Raw genomic sequence first — 13444 nt, forward strand, 5'->3', positions numbered from 1 at the left:
TATGTGTTCTTTAAAGAAAAGGAGGATTTTTGATTTTGGGGGGTGCGGGGGAACCTCCTTGGGCATCTCATCTTTGGGAATTCCCTACTCTTACTCCAAATAAAAAGGTTATGTGTTGTTTGTTATTTAATTTTAATTGAGCTGTTGATTGTAACCTGGAGTTTTGCTATCCTGGGTACTTTCCCCACCTTTTGCAGGTAGTATGTTTTGTTGTTATTATGTCTTTTTGGAAGAAATTAAGATATTTGTCAGAGTCCGCCAATCTTAGTTCTCTGTTTTTTCCCAAAGCTTCTCAAGCAGTTGAGGAAGTGCTGCTTTAAGCATTACACCCACTTGTGATTAAGGTGCATTCATTCTTTGCCTCCTTCTGTTTTGATACCACAGAGGCTGCTCTCTGAATTTGACTAATGGGTCCCATCTCGGTTATTTAGGTTGTCTCAATAAGACATGTGTTCCAGGAATGAGTATTTAAACATTGACTAATTAAACTGATTGAGTTTAAATATTTATTAACCCCAAATGCAGAGAATCTCTGGAGGTAGATGTGTAACCGTTTGCTTATAAATGGTTGGATTTGTTCAGGTGGGAGAACGTGACACCTGTTTATTTTTACGTGGGAGAACTGCTCTCAGTACCACATCCGTTTCAGATGAAGCACTCTGACCTCTACGTGGATTCCTAGATCCGCTGACCCCATGTTTCAGAGTTACCTTGCATCTCTGTCAGTGATTCTCCAGCCTGTTTTGAGGTGTTCTGTGCAGCAGGTTGCTGTTTATGGGTTCTTATCCGGGAGTAACAAGTGTTAGAGTGACATTTCCCTTTCCAGAGCACAAGTCAGTACATTTTCATTCCCAGGCTGTTGATATGAAAGGGAACAGGAAAAGAACATTGATTTTACTGAGAAAGCAAGTCGCTCAGCTGTCACATGCTTCCTGGGTGTTCTGTTGCCTGCCTGGCTGCAGCTGCTTGTCTTGCAGGTGGGGCCCAGCGCAGCGGGTAGCTCACTTAGGTCTTCCACTCTTGGACCATCTCATTTTTTTCCGAAGGGAAAAGGCTAAAGCATTTATTGAGACATAATAAATGTAGAAATGGCAAAGGCAGAAGTTCTTGAGGACCTTGGTTCCTGATTTAGGCTTTCAGAGATAATAGATTTGAGAGCAAGCTAGTTGGGAATGGCACTAACAACCGTTGTTGGAAAGTATCTCGTGCCAGAAGGGATGAATGTTTCCCCAAATCCTACTTTCATCTTAAGAGCCTGCAGTAACACCGTTCGCTTAGAAAACTCTCTTAAGGCTGTGTGATTGAAGGCAGTACAGCCTTGTGGTTAAGAGTATAGGCTCTGAGTCAGCGCCCTGGGTCTCACACAGAGCTGTGTGATTGGGGTCTACCGAAATACACAGTGCGTGAGTTTTGGTCTACTTGCTCAGCCTCGCAGTGCTTGCTTTTGCAGGGAAACTGTACATAGCAACAGCATCTACTGAATAGCGTTACCGTTAGGATGATCATGTGACCTGGTTTCACGTTTTTCCTGAACAATTATTAATGTTTTTGCTCTCAGATGTGTCCTGGTTTGGACGATAAATTATATTCTCAGTCTCATTATAGTGAAGTTTAAATGAATTAACGTGTAAAATGCTTAGCGCACGGTAAGTGCTCAGTGAGTATTAGCTGCTTTATTATTTTAGGAGCTCCCATTATCCGTTCCCCCCTCTACTTAAGCTTACTTCCTACTAGTTTTACTCTGTGCCTGCCATCCAGGACAAGGATTTAATCAATAACTGTTTTACTGCACTTGCACCTGAATGCTCTCTCCTCCTTTTTGCTCCTCCCACCCTGTTCATGGTGTGCAGGCCAGCTCAAGCACCCCCTCAGTTATTTACGCATGAAATATTTTCTTTCCCAAATAAAAGTCTCATCATAATACCGTCTTGATTGATCCAGCTTATGTGTGAGAGGGAGGGCAGGGAAGAGTAATTTATTGCTCGTCTGTATGTGCCAGGCAGTGAGTTAGGATTTGAGAATACAACACAGGGCAAAGAGAGTCAGGGTCAGCCCTTCACGGAGCTTCTAGCTTAGAGGTGGAGACAGATGTTAATCAAATCACACAAATAAATGTGAAGTTACCATTGTAGAGAGCATTACAAAGGGATTTAACCTAGTCCTTTTGGACAAGAAAGGACATCTTGAGGAAGTTCCTGTTGAGCTGTGACCTGAAGGAAGAATAGGAGATACATAGGCCAGGAGAGGAGATGAGCATCACGACGGAAGGGAGAATATGAGCTAAGTCTTACTCCAGGTAGGAGGGCGTGTGTTCAAGGGGCAGAGGGAAGGGCAGTGTGGTTGGGCACAGAGTGTGGGAGGGAGGCGGGGGATGAGGCCAGATAGAAAGATAAGGGCGTTGTAGATCATGGTTAGGATTTGGGTTTTTGGTTAACAGAAGTGACAAGTCACTGAGTATTTTAAGGTAAGGATTGACATAATCACATTAGCCTTTTGAAAGGAGAGCCCTGGCTGCAGTCTGTAAAGAGAATTATGAGGATTCAGAGGAGTAGAGTTGGAGAGAAGCCAATTGAAGTGGTCCAGGAAGGCCACACTAGTAGCTTTTAACTAAGGTTGTGCTGTTGGACGTGTTCTCAAGTAGGTGTGTTTGAGAGAAATTTATAAGGTGACGGTGACATGGTTTGCTGATGATGGGATGACAGAGAGGAGGTGCTAAACATGTGGCTTAGATGTCCAGCTTGCATGACAGGATGGGCAGCGGCACCAGTCACGAGAGAGGCCATCTGGGGCCAGAGTGTGCCCTTGTTTTGATATGTTGAGGTACCTTTGAGACATCCAAGAGGAGACTTCAGGTGGGGGCAGTTTTCAGAGGCATCTGGCTCTGCAGGAGAAGTTTGGTAAACACGTGCATTTGTGGATCGCCTGTGTGGATGTGGTACCTGGGGCCTGACGGACACGTAGGAGATCGACGAGGATGAGGAAGGATGGCTCCGGATAGCTCCTGAAGAGCTCCCCCATTAGCTGGTCCAGTACTAGAGGTGGAGGAACAGTTAAATAGACCCAGGAGATGACAGTGCCAGGAAGGCCAGAGGAAAAGAGCCTTTCCAGAAGGAGGGTGTGTGGTCAGCCCTGTCAGAGGGTGCTGAATGGTCAAATGATAATGAGAACAAAACCTCTAGTGGACTTGATACAGAGAGGAAATTGCGTCAGTAGGAGTTGTTCTAGTGAATATTATACTATAGTCATGGTCCTTGTTGGTTAGTGGAGAAGTTACACAAGTTAACAACAGATACCAGTAGTGGGATCAATGAGGGCCACTTTACAGGCAGGATGGGGAACAGTGAGGGGCTGGACTTTGGGGGGGTCTGGGAGCCTTCCTGGAGTTGGGCAGCAGAAATGCCTGAGGGCCCTAAGGGTAAGTAGAGGTTAGCCCGACAAAGGGGAGGGGACTGCTGGACACACAGGAAGGGTGGAGGTCGGGCTGGAGTGGTGAAGGGGCAGTCAGGACAGGAAGGTCTCTGTAATCTTTGAAAAGGAATGGTGCACAGTGAATTGTACTGTACATGGTGAATTGTATGGTGTGTGAATTATATCTCAATGTAAAAAAAAAAAGTGGTGGAGGGTCAGATGCTTGGCTGGCTGTGTTGGAGGACGAATTGGAAGGAAAGCAAAAACAAAATTTTATAGTCACAGAGACCAGTTAGAAGGCAGTTGTGTTAATCTGTGTGAAAGATGATGATGGCTTGAAATAGGCACTCTCTGCTTGAGTTGGAGCAGTGGACAAATTATAGAGTTATTCAGGAGGTGATTGGTAGACCCTGAGAGCTGAGGAAAATGCCTAGTGTGTGATTGGTATTTGACAAACGTAAGCATTTCTTGCTGTGGTTGAATGAGGAAGAATTCATTGGACTTCACTAACTGCATTTGGTGTGAGAGTCAAGCGTCCTCCAGAATCTGGCTTGAGCAATTGAAATGAACAGAACTCAGGGATTGGGAACTCAGGAGGAAGGAGCAAGTTTTCATTAATAAGTGGGTTTTACGCAATCCAAGAGGAGATATTTTAAAATTTTTACTTCATTTGTAGTCAGTTTTCCATGATTTATTTTTTCCTCGTGTAATAGGATTCCCCCTCCTCCCTAGTAGGTAATAAATTCTTGAGGGTAAGGATGACGTTTGGCTACGTTTATATCTTGCATAGCACAGTACACTGTTTGGCATTATCTGCTGTAGTAGATAATGTAGTCATGACTGATCTAAGTATATATTATTGATAGTTTATATTTATAAAGCACTTTGCAATCTATAAGTGCATTTACCTGTATACGTATACTTAATTCTCACAGCAGCTCTGTGAAGTAGCTAGTTATTATCCCTGTTTTACAGCATTGAAACTGACTCAGAGATAGAGTGATCTGCCTAAGGCACTAGCCCTGGCAGTGCCAAGAACTTGGATCTTGGCTTCTGACCCCAGTCTTCTTGCAGTTCTATCAAGGGCCCAAACCTCCTGGGACTGCTTAAATAGTGACAAGAAGTGGTGTCCTTAAATGAGGTGTGGACCCTGAGCATGACCGAAATTTTAGTACTTTATGCAAATCAGTTCTGTTAAGTAGTGTAAGGTGTTTGTAGGTGGTTGTTGGCTTCACTTTGAAGAGGCAGACAGTGTTTGTGTAGAGGGTTAAGTAACCTGAAGTAATAAAGAACAGTTCTGTATCCTCGACTCTGTTAAATGCCTTTGACCCTGATTAGATCACAACGAAACGAAGCTAGCCTACCAAATTTTATCAAGATAAAACGATGAAGTGCAATCTGATGACTCTGGAAACTAGTGTGAGGACTATACGTTCGTTTTTTAAAAAATCAGTCCTCTTCCTCATGTCACTCCAGCCCCTCTGGCCTCCCGTGTCTTGAATGTAACTGAATCACTGCTGCCTCTGGACATTTGCACCTACTTTCCCCTCTGCTGGAATGGTCTCCGTGTTTCCTCTGTACTCACTCTTAACTTGGGACAAAGCCACCTCAGTGAGGCCTTACCTGACCATTTAAAATTGCAATCCTTTTATACTCCCTTGTTCCCATTGGACTCCCCATGTAAGATCTTTTAATATAGTGTGTGTGTGGTGTGTGTGTGGTGTGTGTGTGTGTGTGTGTGTGTGTGTGTGTATGTGTATGTGTATGTGTATGTATATGTATATATCTTTCTCCACTTCCTGGAACATCAGTTCCACAAGGTCAGGGATGTTTGTATGTGGTTCTCTGCTATTTTCCCCATACCTAGGGCAGTAACTAGCACACCGCACATTGTGGGCATTCAGTAGACATTTGTTCAATGAATAGATGAAGATTGTTTTGAATCTGAAATGTTTTAGATTCGATTATTCCTTTAATTAATTATTAAAGTATCTTTTGCCGTGTTTCCTGTTTAACTGGGTTGAGTAGTGGATCGACAAGATATTTTCAATATTCTTGTCTGTCTTACTGGAGAAAAGTACCTCTTGTTTTTGGGGGGAGAGGTTAAAGTGAGTGTGTTTCCTAAAACTGTCTGTGCAAATTATCAGCAAGAATACATGTAGGAAAGGTTGGCACCTGTGAAGATACAGATTATAACCTGAGCAGCAGGTTGGAATCAGGTCAGATGGGGTTCACCTTTGGGAGACCTGCTTTAGACTCACTCACGGGCAGATGATCTCTTCTTAGTTCTCCTCCTGTAGCCTGAAAAGTGGGAGTGGTGACTTCTGTCTGGTTCACATCACTGAGTTGTAGACAGAGAGAATCTAATGAGATCATGGCAGGGACCTGCTTTGTAAACCCCTTGCTGTTTTAAAGATGCTGTTGTATTGTCTACTGTGTAGATCATTTCTAGCGTACTGAAGCGACAGCTACCTTTCTCGGTGCCACCTGGTTCCTCTCTGGGTCCCTTTCCTCAAATGTTGTATTATTGTTGCATGTTGGTCGTTTTATAATGAGGCTCAAAAAATTATGATTAGTGTGGTAAGTACAGAGGAAAAGAATATATCCCCACTGAGCTATATTTTATAGCCAAATGTGAATGGTAGTTGGATTAACTTTTGCTTTGGATTATCAATATTCTTGGTTATCTGAAGGTTGGATACACGCGCGCACACACACGTGCACACACACGTAGAGGATTTTATTTTGTGGATGTTTTCTCTGTTGATTGTTGAATTTTTCTTGCTAACTCTTGGCAGAAACAACTCAAATTTTTTTGTAAATAGAAATACAGTATATGATTTTGTAGGGAGTAATGTTGAATGTACAATTTGGACTTACTGTTTTTTTTTCCTTTTTTTAAGTGCTGAAATAATATTTTTACACAATTTTCTGGAGCAGTTATCTTGTTAACCCTAGGGAGAATGAGTTTTTTTCTTGAACTTGTCTGAAGTATGTCTGTCCTGAACTGCGTCTTAGAGGCTTTCAGCCTAAGCTTCTTGTTCTTTTTAGATTCCCAGGAGGCCTTGGTATGTTTTCAGTGTCAAAGAGGAATGTTTTAACAACTGTATTAGCTGATGGTTTTCTTTCTTGTATGATTGGCTTGTTCAGGCTCTAAACTTAAGCCAGATGGAGAAAGTAATATGTCTCTTCGTGTATTTTCAATTGCTAACACTAGTGGCCTACAGGGACTTGGGAGTTTATTACTGTCTGTTTAGCAGATGATTCATCGAAGCAGAACTTTTGCAGGCACTAGAATAATTTTTCATTTTCTGGAAATATGTTTAGAAAATTGAAATCCTATCTGAAAGTGCATTTCCTATGTAAAAGGAAGCAATTTAGGTTTGTGCTACATGCTTTCATCCTTCTGACTTTGCTTATAGATTGTTGGCATTATTGCTCCTTCATTGTTCTCTCACCCAAAAGTTGTTGTTAACATTTTTAAAATTTTCCTGGATGCCTAAGGATATTCGAAGTGCTTATGTGGAGGTCTTTTCTGGTATCAAGTTTGACCTAAGAGCTTTGGAGAGAGTATATGATAATTTTTATGGTTTTGGCATGACCAAAGAGAATTTTCTCTGCGTCTGAGGCATGTAATTACAAACTGACTTGTTTGTTGTTGTCTGAGTAAAGAGGACCAATTTTTCGTTTCTTTGCACGTGTTGTTTCCTATCTGGCCCTCGTAGCATGAGCAAGGGATGGTTCTCCTATTGATCAGTTGTCTCCTCTCTTTGCATTAGAGCATTGCGGGCAAGGACCACGAGGTGTTCCCTCATGGTGTCTTTAGTTCTGAACCCCTGGCACGTAGATAATGTTTGGTACAGATTGCTGAAAAAATGAGATATTGGGAAGGACGATAAAAGATTGCAAAAGATAAATTACTGGTTATTATGACTGTTCCAAAACTGACATGTAAATAAAATTAAAATTTAAAATTTTTTATAAGAATTGTGTTGGGTTGGAGCTTGGGGTTTACTCTTCTCATTATACATTCTTAAAACCTTCAGACTTTCCTTTTGGGGTTTAGTTCTGGGGAGAAATTTATTAGGGAAACCATTAACAGTGGAAATTTGGAAGAATGTATAAACCACCTAATATTCCCTAAAGATGGAAGGTTGTTTTTGGAAGCTGTTATATTTTCTTAAGACAGAGATAATATATCTTTCGAGAAACCATTTTTCCTGGAAAATAACTAGAATAGTAAGTAGACCTAGAAGATGTAAAAAATTGTAATTGAAGGCAAAGGAATCTTGCTTTGAGGTTGTCACTTTTATTTGAGTCAGCTCTTATGTTTATTCTTGAGAGGAGCTCTGGAAATTTGGAGAAGTGGCTAGAAAGAGTCTTCAGAAGGTAATGCGCTGTGAGACATCCTGAGACATTTTGCAAGGCTATCCAAATTACTTTTTGCAGGTGGAAATAATTTAACTACAGGTTCTTACCCTTTTAAATTAATGTTATGGGTTATGAAGCCCCTTTTGTATACTTGTACCCATTATATGTTGTTTACTAGGGTACACTTTACCTTTTCCTTTAAAAGTTAGAGAAAACGATTTGTATACAGAAAGCATAGTTTACCCTTACGCATTCAGACATCTTTCATTATTGGTGTGATCGAAAATCCCAAACCATATGCTAGTTGAGGCCCAAAACTGTTTATATTTAAATTTGATATCACTTGTCCTACCTTTTTTCCTATTGCCAGTGAGAAGTTTTAGTTGCTAAAGCATGAGTAAGTGAGTCATTTAACAAAACGTTATTTTAGGAAGGAAATACGAGAAGATGTTAAAGGAAAATCAATTTCGCTCTCTCTTTCCTCTCCTAGCATTTTTGAAACGTTGGGGTTGTTGGAGTGGTCGGATTTTCCCTGGAATTGAGTGAGAAATTCAGAAGACTGAAGCCCAGGCTTACTGTCTACCTTTCACGGAGGCCCAGCCGTGAGAGGACAGAAGAAGGCACGTGGCGAATCATGACAGCTGATAAAGACAAAGACAAAGACAAAGAGAAGGACCGGGACCGAGATCGGGACCGAGAGAGAGAGAAGAGAGACAAGGCGCGAGAGAGTGAGAATTCAAGGCCACGCAGGAGCTGTACCTTGGAAGGAGGAGCCAAGAATTATGCTGAGAGTGACCACAGCGAAGATGAGGACAATGACAATGGTGCCACCACGGAGGAGTCCACGAAGAAGACCAAGAAGAAGCCCACGAAAAAAAAGTCTCGTTACGAAAGGACGGACACCGGGGAGATAACGTCTTACATCACGGAGGATGATGTCGTCTACAGACCAGGAGGTGAGGCGCCTTTGGGTCTTTACAGTGTTTGTGGTAGAGAAACGATGTCAGCATGTGGATGCAGGCAGGCGTGGAACCCAGAAGAGTGGGTAGTGGTTTGGGGCAGGAAAACTCCAGGTGGGAAACAGCTGCCAGCTTTGGTCATCTGGGTGTGCCCGCCTCCACTCGCCTCCTGCCCTGGCCGGTGTGCCTGTCGTTCTTTCCTTGTCTTCTGCTGCTCATTCTCGCACTTCACCGCCTGCCCAGTAGTTTTCCTCTTTCCACTTCCTCCTTGCCTTTTGTCTTCAGCACTGATTAGGCTGTGTTGAGACCCTGCAGAATGGAGTACACAGTGGGACAAGTAAACCTTCAAATTCTTGGGAACAGGACATTTTACGTTGGCTACAGGAGTGACCAGAAACTAGAAGGTGTTTTTAATGGCCTTCAGACGAAGGTTTATTCCTCCTGATGACCTCCTTTTCCAAAGTATTGATCTTCAGGGTCTCTAGTCAGTGATAATAGATGAAGCCAACTAACCTGCTCTGTTTTCCAGGAAAGGTACTGTGTTCACTCAGTATATTGAGGTTATTTATAGCAGTTGTTCAGAGAGAGAGAGAGAGAGAGAGAGAGAGAGACCCAGCTTTCAGATGAGATTCAGGGAAGCAAGTGATTCAGAACCTGTTGAACACCAGCAGAACCTTCCTTTTCCATATGACGTATTGTGTGTATTAAGGTACTTTTCTTACAGAAGTCAGTAAAACTAGCTAAAATCATTTTGTTTGAATTACTTACAGTGCTCAGGAATGATGTGAATTTCATGAGATGTAATTAACAGATTAAAAGCCTCTCAGTTTGATATTTTTCCAGGAGCGGGAGATTAAAGAGATTATGTCATTAACATGGTACAGTTGTTTTGCTGAGGAGTACTGTAACTGTGCTCAACTTCACATAAAGTATCGGATTTTTTCCCCACAAAGGAATTAGTTTTGAATGTCAAAATATAATCAATGTTAGAAATTACACAGATAAGCTTGTATTCACAACTGTGTTTTGGTTGATGATGAACTGAGAAGATATTTATGTGATAAAAAATTATCAAAGTTGAGGTTTGGGGGCAGGTGGAGCTCTGCTCTAGAGATTTGGCAATGTGTGGGTTACAGCACTATCAGGGTCTTTGATTCAGACTTAGATGCTGGATGGTCAGATTTTCTTAGCCACTGAAGACTTACTGCAGATTGCTTGCTATGAACCTGTGTGGTTCTAGATCATGAGAAAGGAACAGAATGGGTTAACTCCTTTAGCTATAGATTACAGGATGATAACTTAAAAATAAGGAAAGATCTTGTTAGCCTTTTCTCTTGATACATAACAATTCAGTGTGGTACTATACTATGATCTTTTGGATCACTGTCAAAAGTCTGGCTGCCTTGTGCAGTACTAAATGCCAGCCTTTCTCAGTGGAATGTTACTGCTGTGTCAGTGGGGATGCTTCCTCAAAATATTTGTAGTCAGAACATGTGGGAAATGCTGCACGTACTGTCCCTCATGTGAGAGAGTCATAATTAAGGACTCTGAGAAGTCCTGCAGTTAAGGAAACCTCTTTAGCGTTGAAAAAAAAAAATCTGCCGTTTTTCCCATTTATGGGCCTGTGGCATCCTGTTTCTGCTGAGTATCTCCCTAAGAAAAAACATTTTTGAGAAAACTAGTTTGAGAACTGTTGCACATTCATATTGCATATTCTACAGGATGAAGGGAAATCCTTCCTGCTTGGTGCTTAGAAGACTCTGTGGAGGAAGGTTGCTAATGGCTTATTTTCAAAACAGCAGGTTCTTGTTTTGGGGAAGAACTGTGTACTCAGGGAGGCAGACATTGTTTCAGTATATCTGAGGACCTTTGTGAAATGTGAAAAAGATACAGCCTCTCTGGAAGCTAACTATGTTATAAAGGATGTACGACAACCAAAAATGGCTATGAAAGTTTTCTTTGGCGCTCAGAGCATAACTACTTCCTGTGAGGTGCCCCTTGTGCTTGGGGGCTGACAGCTGTGGCCTGGGGTTTGCATCCTGCTAGGTCCTGCCAGTCTGTAAGAGTAAGTAGGAGTAAGTTAGAGTCTTACTCTTTGGTAAGGAGACTGTTTCTGACCTTCTCAGTGGTTTCATTTCTTTTGCGGTTATGCATTCGAAGCTAAATGACTTCTCCAAATAGCTTCTTTCTCAATGGAGGATTTTAAAATAGTGCCTATTCTTTAGGTTTATCTAAACTGAAGAATCAGAAGTAGGGTACTGTGGTTAGATTCGCAGGTGGGACTTGATTCTTTTCTTTCCTTCGTCTTTCTTTTTGCTCTTTCTCTTTCTTGGTGCAAAGTACTACAGTAACATCTTCTGTTAGTGATGAAAAACCATTATCCTCACCCAATTACAGAGATTCTCTGTGGTTTGTTGTATCTTAAGTGTTTTAGTAGGGACTTTATGGGGCATCATAAGGGATTTCTTCAGTGTATTATTGTTATTCTCATTTGTTTCTTTAGGATGTAGATCACAAATTAATTTTTTTCTTTTTCCTTTTCTGAATTGGTTTTAATACTCAAATCAAGTATAAATTATAAATACCCCCCAAAATGTCATTAAGAATGAGCCTAGCAGTGAGTGATACTGTGAGGATAAAAATAGACTATTATATAACTATACTTCCTTGTCCTAGGGGGACAAGCCTATGTTCAGATTATTTGGTCTGAGAAGAATGAGGTTTTATTGAGAAATCGGGTATTTAGGATTTGTCGCTAGCTAAGGTTTAACCTCATGCCTGGTTACAACCAGTTCTCTTTTGCTCCTGCTCATCATCTCTGGAGTTACCTTTATTTTGCCCTTAGAGGCTCAGCATAATGGACTTGTAGTTACAGTGCCCATGTTACCTCCTGCCTTGGGGTCTTTGCACTTGCTGTTGCCTCAGGTTAATGACCGACCCCCCCGCCCTCCCTGTCCCCAACACACACACAGACATACGTACTTAACTGCTCTCCTTTCTTCATTTCTCCCATTCCAGTGTCATTGCCTTTCCCCTCCCACGTTTTCCAGATTTCCTTAATAGCTACTGTCCTGGCATTATGTATCTTTTCTTCTAGCACTTATAACAGTAATACTTTTCTATTTATTTCTGTTACTATTTTAGGATTAGTAGCTGTCTCTCTCTTCCATAAAGGCAGCAACTCTGTTTTTGCTTATTCCTGGAATCTACAATAGTGTACACATAGTGTGTATTCCATAATATTTGTTTGCGTTTGTTTGTTTGTTTTGTTCTTGGCCTCGCCGCTTGGCTTGCGGGATCTTAGTTCCCTGACCAGGGATTGAACCTGGGCCCACGGCAGTGAAAGCGCCAAGTCCTAACCACTGGACCACCAGGGAACTCCCAGTATTTGTTGAGTAAATAAGTTTCTGAAAATTTTTTTCAAAAATATATTGACTGATAAATGATGTCAAAGTTAGAATAATGCTTCTGGAAGTCCGTCTTGAATCATTTATTTCCCAATGGATGATTTAACAGAGTTGTTATAAAATAAAAACCAAAACAAAAACCTTGTGGAGCTCTGTTTATATTTTGCATCTGTGTCTAATCTAACTTCTTTGTTGTCTATCAACCGTTACTCTACTTTTGAGATGACTGTCACGGTAACAAATTGATTCATTACACAGCTGTGCGCAGCCAGATTTCCCTTATGGGCCTCTTTAGCATAGAGTATTGATTTCTAAAGTTTGCTGTGGGTGGCATATAAATTTCTTTCTGCTTCTTTTCTTTTCCCTAGCTTTATTGAGATATAATTGACACATGACATTAAACTTAAGATGTATAACATAGTTATTTTATGTATGTATATAATGCAAAATGATTATACCACAATGAGGTTATTTAATACATCCATTACGACCCAAAATTACAGTTTTGGGTGTGGGTGTGGGTGTGGGTGTGGGTGTGGGTGTGGGTGGTGTGAACTTCTAAAATCTGTTCTCTTAGCAGCTTTCAAATACACACGGCAGTGTTCTTGACTATAATCACCGTGCTGTACGTTACACCCCAGAACTCACTCATCTTATACCTGGAAGTTTGCACCCTTTGACCGCCTTCACCTATTTCCCCCACCCCATCCCCCACCTCCACACCTGTGGCAACCACTAATCTGTTCTCAGTTTCTGAGTTTGGTTTTCTTAGATTCCACATCTAAGTCAGATCATACAGTATTTCTCTGTCTGACTTTTTCACTTAGCATGATACCCTCAGGGTTCATCCGTGTTGTTGCAAACGGCAGGATTTCCTTCTTTTTTTTTCAGTGGCTGAATAATGTTCTGTTGTATACCTATGCATTTTCTTTATTCCTTCATCCATCAGTGGACCCTTAGATTGCTTCCGGGTCTTGGCTATTGTAAGTAATGCTGCAGTGAACCTAGGGGTACAGATATCTCTTCCAGATAGCGATTTTATTTCCTTCAGATACATACGCAGAGGTGGAATTGCTGGATCAAATGGTAGTCATATTTTTAATCTGTGGAGAAACTCCCATGCTGCTTTCCAATTTACATTCCCACCAATAGGATGTTCACTATTTTCAGTTAGATACTGTGATTCCTTTATTCTTGATCAGGTAAAAGAGTCAAAAAATTAAATTCAAATCATTGGGAGATATTTTTTTCACTTGGGCAGGTCACTTTTGCTTGCTATTTCGATAAGGAAAGTGTTTT

The 13444-nt window shown here is 41.3% G+C and overlaps 1 protein-coding gene and 1 non-coding gene across 5 annotated transcripts in view; one reads left to right on the top strand and one right to left on the bottom strand.

The window, feature by feature from the left end:
* Positions 1 to 13444, top strand: part of RERE (arginine-glutamic acid dipeptide repeats) — a 429037-nt gene that overhangs the window by 159413 nt on the left and 256180 nt on the right. For all 4 annotated transcript variants that reach the window (XM_060283498.1, XM_030879486.2, XM_060283507.1 and 1 more), the window contains exon 2: positions 8270 to 8735. In XM_060283498.1, the coding sequence (XP_060139481.1) occupies positions 8414 to 8735 (322 nt within the window). In that variant the 5' untranslated portion in view covers positions 8270 to 8413. The remainder of the gene's footprint in view (positions 1 to 8269; positions 8736 to 13444) is intronic.
* Positions 12043 to 12115, bottom strand: TRNAE-UUC (transfer RNA glutamic acid (anticodon UUC)). The gene has a single exon. It is a non-coding gene; the product is annotated as a tRNA-Glu (tRNA).

Source organism: Globicephala melas, chromosome 1, assembly GCF_963455315.2.
Source record: "Globicephala melas chromosome 1, mGloMel1.2, whole genome shotgun sequence".
NCBI lineage: Eukaryota > Metazoa > Chordata > Mammalia > Artiodactyla > Delphinidae > Globicephala > Globicephala melas.